Source organism: Hyla sarda, chromosome 8, assembly GCF_029499605.1.
Source record: "Hyla sarda isolate aHylSar1 chromosome 8, aHylSar1.hap1, whole genome shotgun sequence".
Taxonomy (NCBI): Eukaryota; Metazoa; Chordata; class Amphibia; order Anura; family Hylidae; genus Hyla; species Hyla sarda.
The window spans coordinates 62969330-62996307 of NC_079196.1; the positions used below are offsets into that span (position 1 = coordinate 62969330).

At 45.2% G+C, this 26978-nt stretch overlaps 2 protein-coding genes across 2 annotated transcripts in view; one reads left to right on the forward strand and one right to left on the reverse strand.

Moving 5' to 3' along the window:
- FKBP7 (FKBP prolyl isomerase 7) overlaps positions 1-9025 on the reverse strand; it is a 77590-nt gene extending 68565 nt beyond the window's left edge. Inside the window, exon 1 of the mRNA XM_056537198.1 lies at positions 8890-9025. The gene's annotated coding sequence lies outside the window, so the exon portion shown is untranslated. The remainder of the gene's footprint in view (positions 1-8889) is intronic.
- Positions 8907-26978, forward strand: part of PLEKHA3 (pleckstrin homology domain containing A3) — a 47928-nt gene continuing 29856 nt past the window's right edge. The window contains exon 1 of the mRNA XM_056537196.1: positions 8907-9187. Within this exon, the coding sequence (XP_056393171.1) occupies positions 9148-9187 (40 nt within the window). The 5' untranslated portion in view covers positions 8907-9147. The remainder of the gene's footprint in view (positions 9188-26978) is intronic.

Consider the following 26978-nt stretch of genomic DNA (forward strand, 5'->3'; position numbering starts at 1 on the left):
CACATTTACCAAAGTGGTCGTAGCGGTAGTCGCTGCTCTAAGGCTCCAGGGGCTCAGCATCGTTCCCTACCTAGACGATTGGCTCCTCAGAGCTCCTTCTTCTGCGATCCTGTCCCAACATCTGCAACTAGCAGTATCCTTCCTTCACCAGTTAGGGTGGATAGTCAATTGGGCCAAATCCAATTTCCTCCCAACTACCTCAGTGAGGTTTCTCGGCTTCATAGTCGACTCAATCTCCATGACACTCTACCTCTCTCCCGAGAGGAAATCTCGGGTGCAGGAATCGGCCCTTTTTCTCTCTGTACCCCGGAGAGTTTCCATTCGCACTCTCATGCGGATGTTGGGACTTATGTCCGCTACCGTGGATGCGGTTCCTTGGGCTCTTTGGCATCTACGCCCTCTTCAATCAGAGGTGCTCGCCACTTGGAATCTCAGGCCCTCGGGCCTAAACAAGTGCCACTCCCTGTCTTATCGAGTCAGGTCCTCTCTCCGATGGTGGTCTCACCTCGAGGACGGCAAGTCAATGATCCAAACTCCTTGGATCATACTTACTACCGACGCGTCCCTTGTAGGTTGGGGAGCGCATCTCTTGGATCTGTTAGTGCGGGGATCTTGGTCTCCTCAGGAGAGAGGGTTAACCTCCAATCTCCTCGAGATTCGAGCCATCAGATTAGCACTCCTCCACTTTGCTTCTCTTCTTCAAGGGAAAGCAGTAAAGATCCAACCCGACAGCATGACGGCTGTATTGTACATCAACAAGCAGGGAGGCACTCGATCACAAAGCCTCCTCAGAGAGGTGGGTCTGATCTTGGATTGGGCAGAGAGGAACCTAACCCACCTGTCGGCAGTTCACATTCGGGGATCTCTCAATGTGATCGCCGACCACCTGAGCAGAGGACTTTCAACTGGAGAATGGTCTCTCCATCCAGAGATGTTCAAACAAATACTCAGGTGGGGTATGCCAGAAATAGATCTTATGGCAACAAGGTTCAACACCAAAGTGGTGAGATTTTGTTCCCTGTACAGGGAAGACAACCCAGTAGCAATCGATGCTCTCTCAATCCCATGGAGGTTCAGGCTGGCCTACATCTTCCCTCCAATTTCCTTGATCCCAAGGGTATTGATGAAAATCAGGCAGGACCAAGCCTCTGTCATAGCCATAATTCCATTTTGGCCCAAGAGAGCTTGGTTTACCCAACTCTTGCAAATGAGTCGGGGACAATTCTGGAGGCTTCCCCCAGAGCAAGCACTAGTGTCGGGGGACACTCACAGCTGCTCAAATCTTCAAATGTTCAACCTGACAGCCTGGAGGTTGACCAGTCCCTTCCACATCTAGAAGGGCTTTCTAGTGCGGTCTTGAATACCCTCTCGCATTCCAGAGCGGAGTCCACTAACAGAGCCTATAAAAGAATTTGGACAACTTTTCAGTCTTGGTGCTCCAAGAAACAACTACCTGGACAGAATCCAGCTGTTGCCACAATCCTCAACTTTCTCCAGGACGGATTAGACAAGAATCTATCTCCTTCCACACTCAGAGTTCAGGTATCAGCCATCTCTGCCTTTCTCAATAAACCATTGTCTCAAGACCCACTAGTCAAAATATTCTTGAGGGGATCCTCAAGGTTAAAACCTACAATTATACAACCTGTCCCAGCATGGGACTTATCGATGGTGCTCAAGGGGTTAGCATCTCCCCCCTTTGAGCCCTTGGAGGAGGTGGACATGAAGTTTGTTACCATTAAAATAACTTTTTTACTGGCAATCACTTCAGCCAAAAGGATTGGGGAACTTCAAGCGCTCTCGGCACTTGAACCATATACTAAATTTTTGCCGGATCGACTGTTACTCAGATTCATGCCATCCTTTATACCTAAGGTTCCATCATTCCAAAATATAAATCAAGTTATATCCCTGCCAGTATTTTCTCCTCCTCCATCCTCCAATGAAGATAGTTCTCTTCATTGCCTAGATATCTCGAGATGTCTCCAGATCTATATAAGAAGATCTTTGGAGTTTCGGAAGGATGAAAATCTGCTAATTCTCTTTTCAGGACCCAAGAGAGGTCTTAAAGCTTCAAAGCCCTCCATCAGTAGATGGGTAAGGATGCCATTCGTATTTCCATGGTATCCCAAGGTAAGGAGCCTCCTGAGTTTGTAAAAGCTCATTCCACCAGGTCTGTATCTACCTCCTTTGCGGAAAGGAGTCTTGTTCCCTTGGAACATATATGCAAAGCTGCTTCCTGGAGTTCACTCTCCACATTTATCACCCACTACAGACTTGACAGTAGATTGGCCGATTTTTCCTCATTTGGACGGACAGTATTATCTGCCGTCAGGCATGAGAGCCCTCCCTCATAGGGTTTCTGCTTGCCATTTCCCCATCTGTGCTACTGGTTAGGACGTAAGGGAATCGTTAATTTCTAACGATAATTTGTTTTCCCTTAGTCCTAACAGTAGCACAACTTTCCCTCCCTAGTTAAGTTATTTTCTTCTATTATTTACCTTTAGTTCTTCTTGTTACTACACAATGAGGCAGAGGATGACCCTCTTACTTATACAGGGGGTTGTGGGTGTGTCTTACTGATTGTTTAATTAGGTTCAATAAAACTTCCATCTGTCCTACCAGTTCGCGGGGGGTGGAATACCCCATCTGTGCTACTGTTAGGACTAAGGGAAAACAAATTATCGTTAGAAATTAACGATTTCCGCACGCGGCGATACCACAGTTTTTTTTTTTAATGGGAAAAGGGGGGTGATTCTTACTTTTATTAGGGAGGAGGTTAAATGATCTTTATTAACTTTTTTTCACACTTTTTTTTTTTTGCAGTGTTATAACCCCCCCCCCCCCCCCCTTTAGCGGCTATTACACTGCACACACTGATCTGCTACACAGATCATTGCCGTGCATTGACATGGCAAAGATCAGTGTTATCGGCGGTTGATTGCTCAAGCCTGGATTTCAGGCTCGGCACAATCAATCGCCGATCGGACACAACGGAGGCAGGTAAAAGGACCTCCGCTTTCACCGCTATAGTCCCGATCAACCTTACTGAGATGCCGGGAAGCTTTAACTTTCACTTTAGATGCGTTGATCAACTTTGAACACCGTGTCTAAAGGGTTAATAGCGCACGGCACAAAGATCAGTGCCGCACGCTATTACCCCAGGGTCCCGGCTTTCATTAGCCGCTGGGACCGCATGACCCCACGTTATGTACCGGGACCGGGCGCAGGGCATACAGGTTTATAATAGTGAGGTTAATAATGAGAGGTTAATAATGGTGCCAATAGTGACATAGCAGAGAAACCTGACAGATCCCAATATGTGTGTCATGCAATAGATTCTGCTGCAGCTTCTATTTGTGATGGAAACCATAACGGTAGTGTGAACTAGGGCTGCACGATTTGGGGAAATTGTGCAATTACGATTATGGAGGTAAATATTACGATTTCAATACGTGATTGCAATCTAATAAACAAATGGGGAAGTCCCTCCTATTTCCCGTCCAATCCCCTCATTTCATATAGCCCCCCCCCCCCCACATTTCTTGTCTATTGACTGAACATAAAATAGAAGGGATTGGATATGAAATGGAAAGAAAAGAGCCCAATTACTACTCCACATTTTATGTGGATGGCCTAGTATAGTGTAGTCCGCGTACTCTCCTGACCTGGTAGTGTAGTCCGCGTACTCTCCTGGCCTGGTATAGTGTAGTCCACGTACTCTCCTGGCCTGGTATAGTGTAGTCCGCGTACTGTCCTGGCCTAGTAGTGTAGTCCGCGTACTCTCCTGGCCTGGTATAGTGTAGTCCGCATACTCTCCTGGCCTAATATAGTGTAGTCCGCGTATTCTCCTGGCCTAGTATAGTGTAGTCCGCGTATTCTCCTGGCCTAGTTTAGTCTAGTCCGCGTACTCTCCTGACCTGGTATAGCGTAGTCCACGTACTCTCCTGGCTTAGTATAGTGTAGTCCACGTACTCTCCTGGCCTAGTATAGTGTAGTCCGCGTACTCTCCTGACCTAGTATAGTGTAGTCCACGTACTCTCCTGTCATGGTATAGTGTAGTCCGCGTACTCTCCTGGCCTAGTATAGTGTAGTCGGCTTACTCTCCTGGCCTAGTTTAGTCTAGTCCGCGTACTCTCCTGTCCCGGTATAGTGTAGTCCGCATACTTTCCTGACCTGGTATAGAGTAGTCCGCGTACTTTCCTGGCCTGGTATAGTGTAATCCGCGTACTCTCCTAGCCTAGATTCGTTTAGCCCGCATACTCTCCTGGCCTAGTATAGTGTAGTCCGCATATTTTCCTGGCCTGGTATAGTGTAGTCCACACACTCTCCTGGCCTGGTATAGTGTAGTCCACACACTCTCCTGGCCTGGTATAATGTAGTCCATACACTCTCCTGGCCTGGTATAATGTAGTCCACACATTCTCCTGGCCTGGTATAGTGTAGTCCACACACTCTCCTGGCCTGGTATAGTGAAGTCCACACATTCTCCTGGCCTGGTATAGTGTAGTCCACACACTCTCCTGACCTGGTATAGTGTAGTCCACACACTCTCCTGACCTGGTATAGTGTAGTCTACACACTCTCCTGGCCTGGTATAATGTAGTCCGCACATTGTTCTGGCCTGGTATAGTGTAGTCCACACATTCTCCTCGCCTGGTATAGTGCAGTCCACACACTCTCCTGACCTGGTATAGTGTAGTCCACACACTCTCCTGGCCTGGTATAATGTAGTCCGCACATTTTCCTGGCCTGGTATAGTGTAGTCCGCGTATTCTCCTGGCCTAGTATAGTGTAGTCCGCGTATTCTCCTGGCCTAGTTTAGTCTAGTCCGCGTACTCTCCTGACCTGGTATAGTGTAGTCCACGTACTCTCCTGGCCTGGTATAATGTAGTCCGCACATTCTCCTGAACTGGTATAGTGTAGTCCACGTACTCTCCTGACCTGGTATAGTGTAGTCCACACACTCTCCTGACCTGGTATAGTGTAGTCAACACACTCTCCTGACCTGGTATAGTGTAGTCCACAGACTCTCCTGACCTGGTATAGTGTAGTCCACACACTCTCCTGACCTGGTATAGTGTAGTCCACATACTCTCCTGACCTGGTATAGTGTAGTCCACGTACTCTCCTGACCTGGTATAGTGTAGTCCGCACAGTCTCCTGACCTGGTATAGTGTAGTCCGCGTACTCTACAGGCCTGGTATAGCGTAGTCTGAATACTCTCTGGCGCTGTTACATTGCCCTATGGTGCCGTGTGGGAGGGAGCACCTTCTCGCCCTCTTATAGCCATGACTCTTTTAATTTTCCACCTACAAACCCATATGAGGTATGCGCCACTATTAGTACTTTGTAATGACATCATTTTACCACAGAATCTCTGACCCCTATATTTTTTTTATTTCTCTGTATACAGGGATGTATGAGGGCATATTTTTTGTGCCGTGATCTGTAGTTTTTATCAGTTCCTTTTTGTTTTGGTTGGACTTTTTGATCACTTTTTACAAAAAAAAATTCTGGTATATGAAGTGACCAAAAATCTGCAATCCTGGTATTGGGTATTTTTATTTATTTTTTTACGTTCACGCCATTGGCCGCGCAGTTTCATTAATGTTATATTTTAATAGTTCGGACATTTATGCATATGGCAATTCGAAATACATTTATGTTTATTTTTGTTGACATTATTTTATATAATTATGGGGGAAAAGAGGGGTGATTTAACCTTAAAATAGGGGAGGGGCTTATTAACATTTTTTTTACATTTTCTTTTTACATCTTTGTTATTTTACAATTTTTTAGTCCCCATAGGGAGGAGAAAGTCGCATACTGAAGGGGCGGGGCCGTGCTGCACCAGAGCATGGAAGCTTCTGGCTCTGCTCCCTTGTTTGTCGGCTCCCGTGCGGCCCACTGTTTCTCCTCAGAGTAGTGTTTAATCACAAAAGTTTGCGAAGGGCTGCACTGACATATCACAATCCCCAATTATTGCGATTCGATTGGGATTGCGATATATCGTGCAGCCCTAGTGTGAACAAAGCCTAAAGCAAGAGAAAAGGTGGTGAACTACGATAACTATGTGTATCACGTGTGAGATGTACTTGGTGCAAAACTAAAAGTGGGGTTGTTTTCTTTCGCATCCAATCAGGTCGCTGCTGATTTTGTCCAAAAGGTTATAAGTGGAATCTGATTGGTTGGCATGGACACCCGTTTCTTCTTGCACTTGATTTGATTCATAATTTCCACTATAGTATTCAGCAGCTAATAAGTACAGGAAGAATTAAGATGTTTTAATAGAAGTAATTTACAAATCTGTTTAACTTTATAGCACCAGTTGATTTAAAAAAAAGTTTTTCACCGGAGTACCCCTTTAATCACCTCTTCCTAGAGTCAGAAAAATTAGGCCTAAGTCACAGTGCCAAGTAAAAATCCAAGTCTCTCACTTTCCAATAACAAATACGAAAAGACTTCTTGTCAATATAATTGTTCCTGGTTTCTGGACAGGTCCCTGTCCCTCCATACCCCAGTACAGTACAGTGTGCACCCTGTCTATCCCTCCATCCCTCAGTACAGTACGGTACAGTGTGTACACCGCTCTATCCTTCCATACCCCAGTACAGCACAGTGTGTACACCGCTCTATCCCTCCATCCCTCAGTACAGTACAGTGTGTAGACCGCTCTATCCCTCCATCCCTCAGTACAGTACAGTGTGTAGACCGCTCTATCCCTCCATCCCTCAGTACAGTACAGTGTGTAGACCGCTCTATCCCTCCATCCCTCAGTACAGTACAGTACGTACACCGCTCTATCCCTCCATTCCCCGGTACAGTACAGTGTGTACACCGCTCTATCCCTCCATACCCCAGTACAGTACAGTGTGCACCCGTTCTATCCCTCCATCCCTCAGTACAGTACAGTGTGTACACCGCTCTATCCTTCCATACCCCAGTACAGCACAGTGTGTACACCGCTCTATTCCTCAATTCCCCGGTACAGTACAGTGTGTACACCGCTCTATCCCTCCATTCCCCGGTACAGTACAGTGTGTACACCGCTCTATCCCTCCATTCCCCGGTACAGTACAGTGTGTACACCGCTCTATCCCTCCATACCCCAGTACAGTACAGTGTGCACCCGTTCTATCCCTCCATACCCCAGTACAGTACAGTGTGCACCCGTTCTATCCCTCCATACCCCAGTACAGTACAGTGTGTACACCGCTCTATCCCTCCATTCCCCGGTACAGCACAGTGTGTGCACCGCTCTATCCCTCCGTACCCGAGTACAGTACGTACACCGCTCTATCCCTCCATTCCCTGTTACAGTACAGTGTGTACACCACTCTATCCCTCCATACCCTAGTACAGTACAGTGTGTACACCGCTCTATTCCTCCGTACCCCAGTACAGTGTGTACACAGCTCTATCCCTCCGTACCCCAGTACAGTACAGTGTGTACACCGCTCTATCCCTCCGTACCCCAGTGCAGTACAGTGAGTACACCGCTCTATCCCTCCATACCCCAGTACAGTACAGTGTGTACACCGCTCTATCCCTCCATACCCCAGTACAGTACAGTGTGTACACCACCCTATCCCTCCATACCCCAGTACAGTACAGTGTGTACACCACTCTATCCCTCCATACCCCAGTACAGTACAGTGTGTACACCACTCTTTCCCTCCATACCCCAGTACAGTGTACACCAGCTCTATCCTTCCATACCCTAGTACAGTACAGTGTGTACAACGCTCTATCCCTCCATACCCCGATACAGTACAGCATACACCGCTCCATTCCCCATTACAGTACAGTGTGTACACCACTCTATCCCTCCATAACCCAGTACAGTGTGTACACCGCTCTATATCCTTCCATACCCTAATACAGTACAGTGTGTACACCGCTCTATCCCTCCGTACCCCGATACAGTACAGTATACACCGCTCCATCCCTCGGTTCCCCATTACAGTACAGTGTGTACACCGCTCTATCCCTCCATAACCCAGTACAGTAGTGTGCACCCGCTCTCTTCCTCCATACCCCACTACAATCTCTCCATACCCCAGTACATTACAGTATGCACACTACTCTATCCCTCCGTACCCTAGTACAACGTGTACACCGCTCTATCCCTCCGTTCCCCGATACAGTACATTGTGTACACCGCTCTATCCCTCGGTTCCCCGATACAGTACATTGTGTACACCGCTCTATCCCTCGGTTCCCCGGTACAGTAGTGTGTTCCCCGCTCTATCCCTCTGTACCCCTTTACAGTAGTGTACACCGCTCTATTTCTTCGTACCCCAGTACAGTACAATGTGTACACCACTCTATCCCTCCGTACCCCAGTACAGTACAGTGTGTACACCGCTCTATCCCTCTGTACCCCAGTACAGTACAGTGTGTACACCGCTCTATCCCTCTGTACCCCGGTACAGTACAGTGTGTACACCGCTCTATCCCTCTGTACCCCGGTACAGTACAGTGTGTACACCGCTCTATCCTTCCGTACCCCAGTACAGTACATTGTGTTCACCGCTCTATCCCTCTGTACCCCGGTACAGTACAGAGTGTACACCGCTCTATCCCTCCGTACCCTAATACAGTACAGAGTGTACACCGCTCTATCCCTCTGTACCCTAATACAGTACAGAGTGTACACCGCTCTATCCCTCTGTACCCCGGTACAGTACAGTGTATACACCGCTCTATCCCTCTGTACCCCGGTACAGTACAGTGTGTACACCGCTCTATTCCTTCGTACCCCGGTACAGTACAGTGTGTACACCGCTCTATACCTTCGTACCCTGTACAGTACAGGAAGGAAACAGAAGAACACATAATGGTCATGTGACTAGTGTAGACCATGTGACTTCTACGTCATTATACCTAGCAGAAGCGACTCTTGGTAGACGTGCGTACGGGGAAGCGCAGTGAAGGAGGAAGAGGAGGAGGCGCAGCGCTCAGCTGTCTGGATGGAGGAGACGGGCGCAGTGTCCGGGGTGTCCGCCCGAGCATCCCCCGGCACCACCATGACCGGCCTGGTCGCTCAGCAGCTGGTGTTCCCCGGTGTGTAGTTCGCGCTGCTCCCGCCGTCAGCCGCACCCGGGAGAACCATGAACCCGCAGTGACCGGAGCGGCGCAGCTATGGAAGGAGTGCTCTACAAGTGGACCAACTACATCACAGGTGTGTGCGCCCGGATATACTGTATACCGGGTGTATTATACTGTATACCGGGTGTATTATACTGTATACCGGGTATATTATACTGTATACCGGGTGTATTATACTGTATACTGGGTGTATTATACTGTATACTGGGTATATTATACCGGGTATATTATACTGTATACTGGGTGTATTATACTGTATACTGGGTATATTATACTGGGTATATTATACCGGGTATATTGTACTTTATACCGGGTATATTATACTGTATACTGGGTATATTATACCGGGTATATTATACTTTATACCGGGTATATTATACGGTATACTGGGTATATCATACCGGGTGTATTATACTGTATACCGGGTGTATTATACTGTATACCGGGTGTATTATACTGTATACCGGGTATAGTATACTGGGTATATTATACTGTATACCGGGTATAGTATACTGGGTATATTATACTGTATACCGGGTATATTATACTGTATATTATACTGTATACCGGGTACTGTGTAGTATACTGTATACCATGTATATTCTACCGTGTGTATTATACTGTATACCATGTATATTATACTGTATACTGTGTATATATACTACTGTATAACACTACAGTATATGTATGGTGTATTATATATAGTGTGTATTATACCATATACTGGGTGTGTATTATACTCTGTGTGTGTGTGTTTTGTTCTGTACATCTGTTGCTGTATACTGTGTGTGTGTGTGCTATAGTGGATACTGTGTGTGTGTATGTGCTATAGTGGATACTGTGTGTGTGTGTGTGTGTGCTATAGTGGATACTGTGTGTGTGTGTGTGTGTGCTATAGTGGATACTGTGTGTGTGTGTGTATGTGCTATAGTGGATACTGTGTGTGTATGTGCTATAGTGGATACTGTGTGTGTGTGTGCGCTATAGTGGATACTGTGTGTGTGCGCTATAGTGGATACTGTGTGTGTGCGCTATAGTGGATACTGTGTGTGTGTGTGCGCTATAGTGGATACTGTGTGTGTGTGTGCGCTATAGTGGATACTGTGTGTGTGTGCGCGCGCTATAGTGGATACTGTGTGTGTGTGCGCGCGCTATAGTGGATACTGTGTGTGTGTGTGTGTGTGCGCGCGCTATAGTGGATACTGTGTGTGTGTGTGCGCGCGCTATAGTGGATACTGTGTGTGTGTGCGCGCGCTATAGTGGATACTGTGTGTGTGTGTGTGCGCGCGCTATAGTGGATACTGTGTGTGTGTGTGTGCGCGCGCTATAGTGGATACTGTGTGTGTGTGTGTGCGCGCGCTATAGTGGATACTGTGTGTGTGTGTGCGCGCGCTATAGTGGATACTGTGTGTGTGTGTGCGCTATAGTGGATACTGTGTGTGTGTGTGCGCTATAGTGGATACTGTGTGTGTGTGTGCGCTATAGTGGATACTGTGTGTGTGTGTGCGCTATAGTGGATACTGTGTGTGTGTGTGCGCTATAGTGGATACTGTGTGTGTGTGTGCGCTATAGTGGATACTGTGTGTGTGTGTGCGCTATAGTGGATACTGTGTGTGTGTGTGCGCTATAGTGGATACTGTGTGTGTGTGTGCGCTATAGTGGATACTGTGTGTGTGTGTGCGCTATAGTGGATACTGTGTGTGTGTGTGCGCTATAGTGGATACTGTGTGTGTGTGTGTGCGCTATAGTGGATACTGTGTGTGTGTGTGCGCTATAGTGGATACTGTGTGTGTGTGTGCGCTATAGTGGATACTGTGTGTGTGTGTGCGCTATAGTGGATACTGTGTGTGTGTGTGCGCTATAGTGGATACTGTGTGTGTGTGTGCGCTATAGTGGATACTGTGTGTGTGTGTGCGCTATAGTGGATACTGTGTGTGTGTGTGTGCGCTATAGTGGATACTGTGTGTGTGTGTGTGCGCTATAGTGGATACTGTGTGTGTGTGTGTGTGCGCTATAGTGGATACTGTGTGTGTGTGTGTGTGCGCTATAGTGGATACTGTGTGTGTGTGTGTGTGCGCTATAGTGGATACTGTGTGTGTGTGTGTGTGCGCTATAGTGGATACTGTGTGTGTGTGTGTGTGCGCTATAGTGGATACTGTGTGTGTGTGTGTGTGCGCGCTATAGTGGATACTGTGTGTGTGTGTGTGCGCTATAGTGGATACTGTGTGTGTGTGTGTGCGCGCTATAGTGGATACTGTGTGTGTGTGTGTGCGCGCTATAGTGGATACTGTGTGTGTGTGTGCGCTATAGTGGATACTGTGTGTGTGTGTGTGTATGTGCTATAGTGGATACTGTGTGTGTGTGTATGTGCTATAGTGGATACTGTGTGTGTGTGTGTATGTGCTATAGTGGATACTGTGTGTGTGTGTGTATGTGCTATAGTGGATACTGTGTGTGTGTGTATGTGCTATAGTGGATACTGTGTGTGTGTGTGTATGTGCTATAGTGGATACTGTGTGTGTGTGTGTATGTGCTATAGTGGATACTGTGTGTGTGTGTATGTGCTATAGTGGATACTGTGTGTGTGTGTGTATGTGCTATAGTGGATACTGTGTGTGTGTGTGTGTATGTGCTATAGTGGATACTGTGTGTGTGTGTATGTGCTATAGTGGATACTGTGTGTGTGTGTATGTGCTATAGGGGATACTGTGTGTGTGTGTATGTGCTATAGGGGATACTGTGTGTGTATGTGCTATAGGGGATACTGTGTGTGTGTGTGTGTGTGTGCTATAGTGGATACTGTGTGTGTGCTATAGTGGATACTGTGTGTGTGCTATAGTGGATACTGTGTGTGTGTGTGTGTGTGGATACTGTGTGTGTGTGTGTGTGTGCTATAGTGGATACTGTTTGTGTGTGTGTATGTGCTATAGTGGATACTGTTTGTGTGTGTGTGTGTGCTATAGCGGATACTGTGTGTGTGTGCTATAGTGGATACTGTGTGTGTGTGCTATAGTGGATACTGTGTGTGTGTGTGTGCTATAGTGGATACTGTGTGTGTGTGTGTGTGTGTGCTATAGTGGATACTGTGTGTGTGTGTGTGCTATAGTGGATACTGTGTGTGTGTGTGTGCTATAGTGGATACTGTGTGTGTGTGTGTGCTATAGTGGATACTGTGTGTGTGTGTGTGCTATAGTGGATACTGTGTGTGTGTGTGTGTGCTATAGTGGATACTGTGTGTGTGTGTGTGCTATAGTGGATACTGTGTGTGTGTGTGTGCTATAGTGGATACTGTGTGTGTGTGTGTGCTATAGTGGATACTGTGTGTGTGTGTGTGTGCTATAGTGGATACTGTGTGTGTGTGTGTGTGCTATAGTGGATACTGTGTGTGTGTGCTATAGTGGATACTGTGTGTGTGTGTGCTATAGTGGATACTGTGTGTGTGTGTGTGTGCTATAGTGGATACTGTGTGTGTGTGTGTGCTATAGTGGATACTGTGTGTGTGTGTGTGTGTGCTATAGTGGATACTGTGTGTGTGTGTGTGCTATAGTGGATACTGTGTGTGTGTGTGTGCTATAGTGGATACTGTGTGTGTGTGTGTGCTATAGTGGATACTGTGTGTGTGTGTGTGCTATAGTGGATACTGTGTGTGTGTGCTATAGTGGATACTGTGTGTGTGTGTGTGCTATAGTGGATACTGTGTGTGTGTGTGTGCTATAGTGGATACTGTGTGTGTGTGCTATAGTGGATACTGTGTGTGTGTGTGTGTGCTATAGTGGATACTGTGTGTGTGTGTGTGCTATAGTGGATACTGTGTGTGTGTGTGTGTGTGTGTGTGTGTGTGCTATAGTGGATACTGTGTGTGTGTGTGCTATAGTGGATACTGTGTGTGTGTGTGCTATAGTGGATACTGTGTGTGTGTGTGTGCTATAGTGGATACTGTGTGTGTGTGCTATAGTGGATACTGTGTGTGCTATAGTGGATACTGTGTGTGTGTGCTATAGTGGATACTGTGTGTGCTATAGTGGATACTGTGTGTGTGTGTGTGTGTGTGTGTGTGTGTGTGTGTGTGTGCGCTATAGTGGATATTGTGTGTGTGTGTGTGTGTGCTATAGTGGATATTGTGTGTGCGTGTGTGCTATAGTGGATATTGTGTGTGCGTGTGTGCTATAGTGGATATTGTGTGTGTGTGTGTGTGTGTGTGTGTGTGCTATAGTGGATATTGTGTGTGTGCTATAGTGGATATTGTGTGTGTGTGTGTGTGTGTGTGCTATAGTGGATATTGTGTGTGTGTGCTATAGTGGATACTGTGTGTGTGTGTGTGTGTTATAGTGGATACTGTGTGTGTGTGTGCTATAGTGGATACTGTGTGTGTGTGTGTGTGCTATAGTGGATACTGTGTGTGTGTGTGTGTGCGCGCGCTATAGTGGATACTGTGTGTGTGCTATAGTGGATAGTGTGTGTGTGTGTGTGTGTGTGTATGTGCTATAGTGGATACTGTGTGTGTGTGCTATAGTGGATACTGTGTGTGTGTGTGTGTGCGCTATAGTGGATACTGTGTGTGTGTGTGTGTGCTATAGTGGATACTGTGTGTGTGTGTGTGTGTGCTATAGTGGATACTGTGTGTGTGTGTGTGTGTGTGTGCTATAGTGGATACTGTGTGTGTGCTATAGTGGATACTGTGTGTGTGTGTGTGTGTGCTATAGTGGATACTGTGTGTGTATGTGCTATAGTGGATACTTTGTGTGTGTATGTGCTATAGTGGATACTGTGTGTGTGTGTGCTATAGTGGATACTGTGTGTGTGTGTGTGTGTGTGTGTGCTATAGTGGATACTGTGTGTGTGTGCTATAGTGGATACTGTGTGTGTGTGTGTATGTGCTATAGTGGATACTGTGTGTGTGTGTGTGCTATAGTGGATACTGTGTGTGTGTGTGTGTGTGCTATAGTGGATACTGTGTGTGTGTGTGTGTGTGTGCTATAGGGGATACTGTGTGTGTGTGTGTGTGTGTGCTATAGTGGATACTGTGTGTGTGTGTGCTATAGTGGATACTGTGTGTGTGTGTGTTATAGTGGATACTGTGTGTGTATGTGCTATAGTGGATACTGTGTGTGTGTGTGTGCTATAGTGGATACTGTGTGTGTGTGTGTGTATGTGCTATAGTGGATACTGTGTGTGTGTGTGTGTGTATGTGCTATAGTGGATACTGTGTGTGTGTGTGTGCTATAGTGGATACTGTGTGTGTGTGTGTGTGCTATAGTGGATACTGTGTGTGTGTGTGCTATAGTGGATACTGTGTGTGTGTGTGCTATAGTGGATACTGTGTGTGTGTGTGTGCTATAGTGGATACTGTGTGTGTGTGTGTGCTATAGTGGATACTGTGTGTGTGTGTGTGTGCTATAGTGGATACTGTGTGTGTGTGTGTGTGCTATAGTGGATACTGTGTGTGTGTGTGTGCTATAGTGGATACTGTGTGTGTGTGTGCTATAGTGGATACTGTGTGTGTGTGTGCTATAGTGGATACTGTGTGTGTGTGTGTGTGCTATAGTGGATACTGTGTGTGTGTGTGCTATAGTGGATACTGTGTGTGTGTGTGTGTGTGTGTTATAGTGGATACTGTGTGTGTGTGCTATAGTGGATACTGTGTGTGTGTGTGTGTGTGTGTGTGTGCGCTATAGTGGATACTGTGTGTGTGTGTGTGTGTGTGCTATAGTGGATACTGTGTGTGTGTGCTATAGTGGATACTGTGTGTGTGTGTGCTATAGTGGATACTGTGTGTGTGTGTGCTATAGTGGATACTGTGTGTGTGTGTGTGTGCTATAGTGGATACTGTGTGTGTATGTGCTATAGTGGATACTGTGTGTGTATGTTCTATAGTGGATACTGTGTGTGTGTTTGTGTGTGCGCTATAGTGAATACTGTGTGTGTGCTATAGTGGATAGTGTGTGTGTGTGCGTGCGTGCTATAGTGGATACTGTGTGTGTGTGTGTGTGTGTGCTATAGTGGATACTGTGTGTGTGTGTGTGTGCTATAGTGGATACTGTGTGTGTGTGTGTGTGTGTGTGTGCTATAGTGGATACTGTGTGTGTGCTATAGTGGATACTGTGTGTGTGTGTGTTATAGTGGATAGTGTGTGTGTGTGTGTGTGTGTGTGCTATAGTGGATACTGTGTGTGTGTGTGTGTATGTGCTATAGTGGATACTGTGTGTGTGTGTGTGCTATAGTGGATACTGTGTGTGTGCTATAGTGGATACTGTGTGTGTGTGTTATAGTGGATACTGTGTGTGTGTGTGTGTGTGCTATAGTGGATACTGTGTGTGTGTGTATGTGCTATAGTGGATACTGTGTGTGTGTGTATGTGCTATAGTGGATACTGTGTGTGTGCTATAGTGGATAGTGTGTGTGTGTGTGCGTGCTATAGTGGATACTGTGTGTGTGTGTGCGTGCTATAGTGGATACTGTGTGTGTGTGTGCGTGCTATAGTGGATACTGTGTGTGTGTGTGCGTGCTATAGTGGATACTGTGTGTGTGTGCTATAGTGGATACTGTGTGTGTGTGTGTGTGTGCTATAGTGGATACTGTGTGTGTGTGTGTGTGTGTGCTATAGTGGATACTGTGTGTGTGCTATAGTGGATACTGTGTGTGTGTGTGTGTGTGTGTGTGCTATAGTGGATACTGTGTGTGTGCTATAGTGGATACTGTGTGTGTGTTATAGTGGATACTGTGTGTGTGTGTGTGTGTGTGTGTGTGTGTGTGCTATAGTGGATACTGTGTGTGTGTGTGTGTATGTGCTATAGTGGATACTGTGTGTGTGTGTGTATGTGCTATAGTGGATACTGTGTGTGTGTGTTATAGTGGATACTGTGTGTGTGTGTGTTATAGTGGATACTGTGTGTGTGTGTGTTATAGTGGATACTGTGTGTGTGTGTGCTATAGTGGATACTGTGTGTGTGTGTGTGTTATAGTGGATACTGTGTGTGTGTGTGTTATAGTGGATACTGTGTGTGTGTGTGTGTGTGCTATAGTGGATACTGTGTGTGTGCTATAGTGGATACTGTGTGTGTGTGCTATAGTGGATACTGTGTGTGTGTGTGTGTGTGTGCTATAGTGGATACTGTGTGTGTGCTATAGTGGATACTGTGTGTGTGTGTGTGTGTGTGCGCTATAGTGGATACTGTGTGTGTGTGTGTGTGTGTGCGCTATAGTGGATACTGTGTGTGTGTGTGTGTATGTGCTATAGTGGATACTGTGTGTGTGTGTGTGTGTTATAGTGGATACTGTGTGTGTGTGTGTGTGTGTGTGTGCTATAGTGGATACTGTGTGTGTGTGTATGTGCTATAGTGGATACTGTGTGTGTGTGTGTGCTATAGTGGATACTGTGTGTGTGCTATAGTGGATACTGTGTGTGTGTGTGCGCTATAGTGGATACTGTGTGTGTGTGTGTGTGTGTGCTATAGTGGATACTGTGTGTGTATGTGCTATAGTGGATACTGTGTGTGTATGTGCTATAGTGGATACTGTGTGTGTATGTGCTATAGTGGATACTGTGTGTGTGTGTGTGCTATAGTGAATACTGTGTGTGTGTGTGCTATAGTGGATACTGTGTGTGTGTGTGTGCTATAGTGGATACTGTGTGTGTGTGTGTTATAGTGGATACTGTGTGTGTGTGTGTGTGTGTGTGTGTTATAGTGGATACTGTGTGTGTGTGCTATAGTGGATACTGTGTGTGTGTGCTATAGTGGATACTGTGTGTGTGTGCTATAGTGGATACTGTGTGTGTGTGCTATAGTGGATACTGTGTGTGTGCTATAGTGGATACTGTGTGTGTGTGTGTGTGTGCTATAGTGGATACTGTGTGTGTGTGCTATAGTGGATACTGTGTGTGTGTGTGTGTGTGCTATAGTGGATACTGTGTGTGTATGTGCTATAGTGGATACTGTGTGTGTATGTGCTATAGTGGATACTGTGTGTGTGTGTGTGTGTGTGTGTGTGTTATAGTGGATACTGTGTGTGTGTGCTATAGTGGATACTGTGTGTGTGTGTATGTGCTATAGTGGATACTGTGTGTGTGTGTGTGCTATAGTGGATACTGTGTGTGTGCTATAGTGGATACTGTGTGTGTGTGTGCTATAGTGGATACTGTGTGTGTGCTATAGTGGATACTGTGTGTGTGTGTGTGTGCTATAGTGGATACTGTGTGTGTGTGTGTGCTATAGTGGATACTGTGTGTGTGTGTGTGTGTGTGTGTGTGCTATAGTGGATACTGTGTGTGTATGTGCTATAGTGGATACTGTGTGTGTATGTGCTATAGTGGATACTGTGTGTGTGTGTGTGTGTGCTATAGTGGATACTGTGTGTGTGTGTGTGTGTGTGTGTGTGCTATAGTGGATAGTGTGTGTGCGTGCGTGCTATAGTGGATACTGTGTGTGTGTGTATGTGCTATAGTGGATACTGTGTGTGTGTGTGTGTGTGCTATAGTGGATACTGTGTGTGTGTGCTATAGTGGATACTGTGTGTGTGTGTGTGCTATAGTGGATACTGTGTGTGTGTGTGTGCTATAGTGGATACTGTGTGTGTGTGTGTGCTATAGTGGATACTGTGTGTTTGTGTGTGCTATAGTGGATACTGTGTGTGTGTGTGCTATAGTGGATACTGTGTGTGTGTGTGCTATAGTGGATACTGTAGTGGATACTGTGTGTGTGCGCTATAGTGGATACTGTGTGTGTGTGCGCTATAGTGGATACTGTGTGTGTGTGTGTGCGCTATAGTGGATACTGTGTGTGTGTGTGTGTGCTATAGTGGATACTGTGTGTGTGTGTGTGCTATAGTGGATACTGTGTGTGTGTGTGTGCTATAGTGGATACTGTGTGTGTGTGTGTGTGCTATAGTGGATACTGTGTGTGTGTGTGTGTGTGTGCTATAGTGGATACTGTGTGTGTGTGTGTGTGTGTGCTATAGTGGATACTGTGTGTGTGTGTGTGTGTTATAGTGGATACTGTGTGTGTGTGTGTGCTATAGTGGATACTGTGTGTGTGTGTGTGTGTGTGTTATAGTGGATACTGTGTGTGTGTGTGTTATAGTGGATACTGTGTGTGTGCTATAGTGGATACTGTGTGTGTGTGCTATAGTGAATACTGTGTGTGTGTGTGTGTGTGTGTGCGTGCGCTATAGTGGATACTGTGTGTGTGTGTGTGTGTGTGTGTGTGTATGTGCTATAGTGGGATACTGTGTGTGTGCTATAGTGGATACTGTGTGTGTGTGTGTGTGCTATAGTGGATACTGTGCGTGCGCTATAGTGGATACTGTGTGTGTGTGTGTGTGTGTGTATGTGCTATAGTGGATACTGTGTGTGTGCTATAGTGGATACTGTGTGTGTGTGTGTATGTGCTATAGTGGATACTGTGTGTGTGTGTGTGTGTGTGTGTGTGTTATAGTGGATACTGTGTGTGTGTGTGTGTGTTATAGTGGATACTGTGTGTGTGTGTGTGTGTGTGTTATAGTGGATACTGTGTGTGTGTGTGTGCTATAGTGGATACTGTGTGTGTGTGTGTGTGCTATAGTGGATACTGTGTGTGTGTGTGCTATAGTGGATACTGTGTGTGTGTGTGTGCTATAGTGGATACTGTGTGTGTGTGTGTGCTATAGTGGATACTGTGTGTGTGTGTGTGTGTGTGTGTGCTATAGTGGATACTGTGTGTGTGTGTGTGTGCTATAGTGGATACTGTGTGTGTGTGTGCTATAGTGGATACTGTGTGTGTGTGTGTGCTATAGTGGATACTGTGTGTGTGCGTGCTATAGTGGATACTGTGTGTGTGTGCTATAGTGGATACTGTGTGTGTGTGTGTGTGTGCTATAGTGGATACTGTGTGTGTGTGCTATAGTGGATACTGTGTGTGTGTGTGTATGTGCTATAGTGGATACTGTGTGTGTGTGTGTATGTGCTATAGTGGATACTGTGTGTGTGTGTGCTATAGTGGATACTGTGTGTGTGTGTGTGTGTGTGCTATAGTGGATACTGTGTGTGTGTGTGTGCTATAGTGGATACTGTGTGTGTGTGTTATAGTGGATACTGTGTGTGTGTGTGTGTGTTATAGTGGATACTGTGTGTGTGTGTGTGTGTGTTATAGTGGATACTGTGTGTGTTATAGTGGATACTGTGTGTGTGTGTGTGTGTGCTATAGTGGATACTGTGTGTGTGTGTGTGTGTGTGCTATAGTGGATACTGTGTGTGTGTGTGCTATAGTGGATACTGTGTGTGTGTGTGCTATAGTGGATACTGTGTGTGTGTGTGCTATAGTGGATACTGTGTGTGTGTGTGCTATAGTGGATACTGTGTGTGTGTGTGTGCTATAGTGGATACTGTGTGTGTGTGTGTGTGTGTGTGCTATAGTGGATACTGTGTGTGTGTGTGTGTGCTATAGTGGATACTGTGTGTGTGTGTGTGTGTGCTATAGTGGATACTGTGTGTGTGTGTGTGCTATAGTGGATACTGTGTGTGTGTGTGTGTGCTATAGTGGATACTGTGTGTGTGTGTGTGCTATAGTGGATACTGTGTGTGTGTGTGTGCTATAGTGGATACTGTGTGTGTGTGTGTGCTATAGTGGATACTGTGTGTGTGTGTGCTATAGTGGATACTGTGTGTGTGTGTGTGCTATAGTGGATACTGTGTGTGTGTGTGCTATAGTGGATACTGTGTGTGTGTGTGTGTGTGTGTGTGCTATAGTGGATACTGTGTGTGTGTGTGTGTGTGTGTGCTATAGTGGATACTGTGTGTGTGTGCTATAGTGGATACTGTGTGTGTGTGCTATAGTGGATACTGTGTGTGTGTGCTATAGTGGATACTGTGTGTGTGTGTGCTATAGTGGATACTGTGTGTGTGTGTGTGTGTATGTGCTATAGTGGATACTGTGTGTGTGTGTGTGTGTTATAGTGGATACTGTGTGTGTGTGTGTGTGTGTGTGTGTGTGTTATAGTGGATACTGTGTGTGTGTGTGTGTGCTATAGTGGATACTGTGTGTGTGTGTGTGTGTGCTATAGTGGATACTGTGTGTGTGTGTGCTATAGTGGATACTGTGTGTGTGTGTGTGCTATAGTGGATACTGTGTGTGTGTGTGTGCTATAGTGGATACTGTGTGTGTGTGTGTGCTATAGTGGATACTGTGTGTGTGTGTGTGTGTGTGTGCTATAGTGGATACTGTGTGTATGTGCTATAGTGGATACTGTGTGTGTGTGTGTATGTGCTATAGTGGATACTGTGTGTGTGTGTGTGTGTGTGCTATAGTGGATACTGTGTGTGTGTATGTGCTATAGTGGATACTGTGTGTGTGTGTGTGTGCTATAGTGGATACTGTGTGTGTGTGTGTGCTATAGTGGATACTGTGTGTGTGTGTGTGTGTGTGCTATAGTGGATACTGTGTGTGTGTGTGTGTGCTATAGTGGATACTGTGTGTGTGTGTGCGTGCTATAGTGGATACTGTGTGTGTGTGTGCGTGCTATAGTGGATACTGTGTGTGTGTGTATGTGCTATAGTGGATACTGTGTGTGTGCTATAGTGGATACTGTGTGTGTGTGTGTGTGCTATAGTGGATACTGTGTGTGTGTGTGTGTGTGTGTGTGCTATAGTGGATACTGTGTGTGTGTGTATGTGCTATAGTGGATACTGTGTGTGTGCTATAGTGAATACTGTGTGTGTGTGTGTGTGCTATAGTGGATACTGTGTGTGTGTGTGTGTGTGTATGTGCTATAGTGGATACTGTGTGTGTGTGTGTGTGTGTATGTGCTATAGTGGATACTGGGTGCCACATTACTCTGTTGCCTTTCCTCAGATATAACTGTTTTGCCTGATTGAGCTCTTGATGTAATCACTGCTGTTGCTTTGCATCTCTTCCTTTTGTATGATTAGGTTTCTTCATTCTTTTATTATTTTTCATATCAAGTCTACAGTTTGTTGGAGTTGTACTGTATGTTGTGGTGTATTATACTGTATACTGTGTGTATTATAGTATATATACTGTTTATGTATCGTACTGTATATTCTATATATCACTTGTATTATATAGGGATTCACTGAAATTCTAAACCAATAATGATCAGGTGAAAATGGTGCGTTTAGCATTTATCTGAAAGGAAATTGCATGCCAAACACTTTTTATTTATTTTCCTTTTTTTTTTTTATGTCTCTTTAACCCCTTAAGGACCGGAGGTTTTTCCGTTTTTGCATTTTCGTTTTTTCCTCCTTACCTTTAAAAAATCATAACTCTTTCAAATTTACACCTAAAAATCCATATGATGGCTTATTTTTTGCGCCACCAATTCTACTTTGTAATGACGTCAGTCATTTTGCCCAAAAATCTAGCGGGAAGCGGGAAAAAAATCATTGTGCGACAAAATTGAAAAAAAAAACGCTGTTTTGTAACTTTTGGGGGCTTCCGTTTCTACGTAGTACATTTTTCGGTAAAAATGACACCTGATATGTATTCTGTAGGTCCATACGATTAAAATGATACCCTACTTATATAAGTTTGATTTTGTCGGACTTCTGGAACAAATCATAACTACATGCAGGAAAATTAATACGTTTAAAATTGTCATCTTCTGACCCCTATAACTTTTTTATTTTTCCGTGTATGGGGCGGTATGAGCGCTCATTTTTTGCGCCGTGATCTGAAGTTTTTAACGGTACCATTTTTGCATTGATAGGACTTATTGATCACTTTTTATTCATTTTTAAATGATATAAAAAGTGACCAAAAATGCACTATTTTGGACTTTGGAATTTTTTTGCGCGCACGCCATTGACCGAGCGGTTTAATTAATGATATATTTTTATAATTCGGACATTTCCGCACGCGGTGATACCACATATGTTTATTTTTATTTACACTGTGTTTTTTTTTTTTATTGGAAAAGGGGGGTGATTCAAACTTTTAATAGGGGAGGAGTTAAATGATCTTTATTCACTTTTTTTTTTCACTTTTTTTTTGCAGTGTTATAGGTCCCATAGGGACCTATAACACTGCACACACTGATCTTCTATGTTGATCACTGGTTTCTCATAAGAAACCAGTGATCAACGATTCTGCCGGATGACTGCTCATGCCTGGATCTCAGGCACTGAGCAGTCATTCGGCGATCGGACAGCGAGGAGGCAGGAAGGGGCCCTCCCGCTGTCCTGTCAGCTGTTCGGGATGCCGCGATTAGCCGCGGCTATCCCGAACAGCCCGACTGAGCTAGCCGGGAACTTTCACTTTTAGCCACGCGGCTCAGCTTTGAGCGCGCGGCTAAAGGGTTAATAGCGCGCGGCGCCGCGCGCTATTAGAGGCGGGTCCCGGCTTCACTATGACGCCGGGCCCGTCATGATATGACGCGGGGTTACTGTGTAACCCCGCGTTATATCAGAAGAGCAGGACCAAGGACGTACCGGTACGTCCTTGGTCCTTAAGGGGTTAAAGGGACCAAAAATCAGCCATTTTGGACTTAGGCCGAGTTTCTACTTGTTTGTTAATTAATTTTTTTAAATACCAAGAAAAACGCCAATTCTCCCACATGGCGTTTTTCGGCCAAAAAACGCTGTGGCCAGATGTTAGCTGTAAATCAATGAGAAATCGCAAAATTATTTTTCCAATTGGCGTTTTTTTTTTTCTCTTTAATCCTTTTGCCGTTTTTTTCCTTTGTTTTTTTTTTTATATTTTTTTTGAGGGGCGTTTTTCAGCTCCTTGGCAGTTTATGGGAGTAAAAAAACGCAAAGAAAAACATGTGGGTTTTAACTTTGGCGTTTTTTCAGGGGTTTTTATTCTCTTTTGGACTTTAGCGATCAAAAAAAGTGATGGAGATACCTTTTTAATAAAATTTGGTAGGGTACCATTAAAAAAAATAAGGATACAGCAGTTATGGAAATAATTGTATTTAACGAAATTTATCTTTTTTTATAACAACATTTTTATACATTTTTAAACAGAATTCAATTTATGTGGGCGGGCACCTAAAAATGTAGTGTGTGTGTGTGTGTGTGTGTGTGTGTGTGTGTGAATGTTTTTCACTTTTTATTCTTAATTTTTTGGGTGGTACTACTACTCCCAGCATGGAACACACACTGTTCCATAATGGGAGGAGTAGTACCTGTACTAATTGACAGATCGCCGGGGTCCCTTGCGATCCTCCTGTATAATGTATAGATGCGGCTGGCCGCTCTTCTATGGTCCCCTAAATTGCCGTATATATTAGGGATCGACCGATATCGTTTTTTTTAGGGCCGATACCGATAATCGGTGGAGGTTAGGGCCGATAGCCGATAACTTATACCAATATTCCGGTATAAGTTATCGGCTATTTATCCCCCCCGCAACACCGCTGCAGATCAGTGATTTAAAGCGGGCGCTTTAAATCAATGCACTGCAGTGGCTTTTGCGGTGCCATAGGCCGCCGCCACCACCCGCTTCTCTCCCCCTACCTGTCAGGGTGGTCCAGGCCATCCATCCTTCCTGTAGTGTCCGGCGGCATTCCAGGTGGAGGGTGAACCGGTCTGAGCTTTCGTCCTTCTCCGGGGGTCATCTTCTCCACTCCGGGCAGGCTCCGGCCTAGTAACGCTGCATAGACGCCGCTGCGCAGTGACTCCCGTGCGCAGAGATGCACCTGACGCCGCGGCGTCTATGCAGCGTACTAGGTCGGAGCCTGCCCGGAGTGGAGAAGATGACCCCCGGAGAAGGACGACAGCTCGGACCGGTTCACCCTCCACCCGGAATGCCGCCGGACACTACAGGAAGGATGGATGGCCCGGACCAACCCCATTACGGGTAAGTTTATTTTTTTTTATTGACTCGGAGGGTGGGGGAGGGGCCCGACCGTTATAGCGGTATGGGCAAAAATCCATACCGGTATACCGCTCAGCACTACGGTGGGGGGGGGGGGGGGTACGACGCGGTGCGGCAGGTCGGGGGGGGGGGCTGGTCGTGGTGGGGGCGGGGCATTATCGGTAAGGTAAGGTAATTGCCGATACCGATAATGCCCAAAATCGTGATTATCGGCCGATAATATCGGCCATACCGATAATCGGTCGATCCCTAGTATATATACACCTATTCATATTTCCCGCAGAGAGCTGTGATTGGCCAGATGGTTCCAGCCAATCACAGCTCTCTGCAGGAAATATGAATAGGTGTATATATATGGCAGTGCAGGGGACCATAGTAGAGCGGCCGGCCGCATCTATACATTATACAGGAGGATCACAGCGGCTGTCAGGAGTGACATCTGCTGTGATCTTTCCTTAACTGCAGGTACTACTACTCCCAACATGGAAAGATCACAGTGTGTGTCACTCCTGACACCCGATGCGATCGTCCATAATATAGCAGAGATGCGGAACGGCTTTATACAGCGCTCACATCGCACTATACTCCAGCCAGTGATATGAATAGAACATCACTCATTCATATTTCCCTCTGAGAGCGGTGATTGGCTGCAACCATCCGGCCAATCCCCACTCTGGCTGGAGTATAGTGCAGAGATACGAGCGCTGTATAGAGCCTCTCCGCATCTCTGCTATATTATGGACAATCGCATTGGGCGATATGTCTGTTAGTACAGGTACTACTACTCCCATCATGGAACAGTGTGTTCCATGCTGGGAGTAGTAGTACTACCTAAAAAATGTCAAAAAAGAGAGAAAAAAGTTAAACACACACTTTATTAAAAATGTAATAAAATTTCTTCATAAAAAAAAATATAAATTTCGTTAAATATTTTTTTTCCCATCACTACTGCATCCTTTTTTTTTTTTTTTTTTGGTACCCAATAAATTTTTCCACACAAATGATAAAAACGCCAGACGCAGGAAATTGCACTGGCGTTTTTTCTGGCGTTTTTTCTTTTCAAATCAAAAAACGCAGGACAAAAAAACAAGTAGAAACTTAGCCTTAAAGGGGTATTCCAGCCAAATATGAAATATGTCCCCTCCCGTAGTCATGCATGACGGGAGCGTGGTGTGACGTCATATCTCCAGTCCCGGAAACAAAGAGGCTTCAGAGACTGGAGACGAAGCCCCGCATAGAATGCGGTGTTCCAGCGGTGGGACCCCCACGATCAGACATCTTATCCCCTATCCTTTTGAATAGGGGATAAGATGTATTTTGCCGGAATACCCCTTAAAGTATTTTTTGCCATTCATCATGCAGTTTCTTCAACATTATATTTTAATAGTTCGGCTATTTCCTCACATGGTAATACCAAACATGTTTATTCTAATCTTTTGTTTAAAAAGTTTATTTGCAAAAAGGGCAGAAAAGGGCTTCTTTACATAAACTTATCTCTTAGGCTGGAATTCCACTGATGATTTTCTAGCAAAAACACCGTAAAAAATGCCCATTTTGCCGCACATCGTTTTTTCAGCGAAAAAACGCCACATCCAGATGTTAGCTGCAAGTCAATAGTAAACTGCAAAATGCCAGATCCACTTGACGTTTTTCAGTTTGGTGTTTATTAAATCCTTTTGGCGTTTTTCAGCTATTTTGGGCTCAGAGGCGGATTTTCCAAAACACCCTACAAAACGGCTTTCTCCTGCGCTCCGCATCTCTGCACTATACTCCGTCCGGTGTGAGATGGAAATTTGCAACCCGTGCAAACATGTGTCCACTCCTCCCCTCAGCTCTCCAAAGATTTCTGAAGCTACAGCCGTGGCAGGAGGGTACATGCCCCCCTCATCTCCCCTCTCCCTGCTCTGTCTGTGTTCACTATGTCATTGCCACTCTTGCCTCTTGAGAATGCCGTGTGGACGGCGAAACATGTAGAGGCAGGCAATTGAGTGTTGTTTTTTAACATTTGCAGAGTGGTCACCTTAATAAGCGCTACCTGCAGGACCGCAGATCTCAAATAGGGGGAGTATCTTAACCTCCTCATACTTTAAATATAGATATTGGTGTCCTCTGTAATATTTTTTTTATTTCTGTATTAGGGATATATGATATTTTACTCATCTTAAATAAAAGTTACTTTTTAGGGGTAGTACATTAGTAGGGTTTTTTTTTACCCCGGGCCTCGGCCCTGGGGTTTGGAGTTAATAATTAATGATGTTCTATTCACATCACTGGCCGTAGTACAGAACAGAGATGTGAGCGCTGCTAGATTATGGATGATCGCATCGAGTGTCAGGGGTAACACCCGGGGCGATCTGTCTATTAGTACAGGTACTACTACTCCCATCATTGAACAGTCTGAAACACACTGAAGCGTGAAACACACGCTTTATTAAAAACGAATTACAATTTTGTTACCAAAAAAAAGTTACATTTTTTTCCATCCCTACTGCATCTTTATTTATTATTATTATTATTATTATTATAATTTTTTTTACCCAACAAATTTTGGAATAAAAACCCCAAAGGGGCCAAAAAAGGCAAATTCCACATAAAGGAAAAAATGCCAAAGCGCAGGGAAAAACAGTGGCATTTTTAAGCAGTGCAAAAATCTCAGTGGAATCCTAGCCTGAATCAGTCGGCGCTAGGACCACGCGGACACTACAGTCTCTAATAGACTGCAATGTGTTCCGCAAGTATTTCCGCCTGAGGAATGAGCAACGCCATTCTTAAGGCAGAAATTTTCAAGCGGATTTTCCGTTCACAAATTCCGAAGTGTGAATTTGTGAATGGAAACCCATTCACTACACTATACATTTTTAGTAAGCGGAATTTCTGCCTGCAATTTCAAAGCGGAATTGCAGGCGAAAATTCCGTAGTGTGAACCTAGCCTTATTAGAAGGGTGCCTTTTCCCAACAGCAATTTTAGGATCTCTCCACAGGTGTTCAATGTGTTCAATTTAGATCTGGACTCCTTGCTGCCACTTCAGAACTCTCCAGCGCTTTGTTGCCATCCAT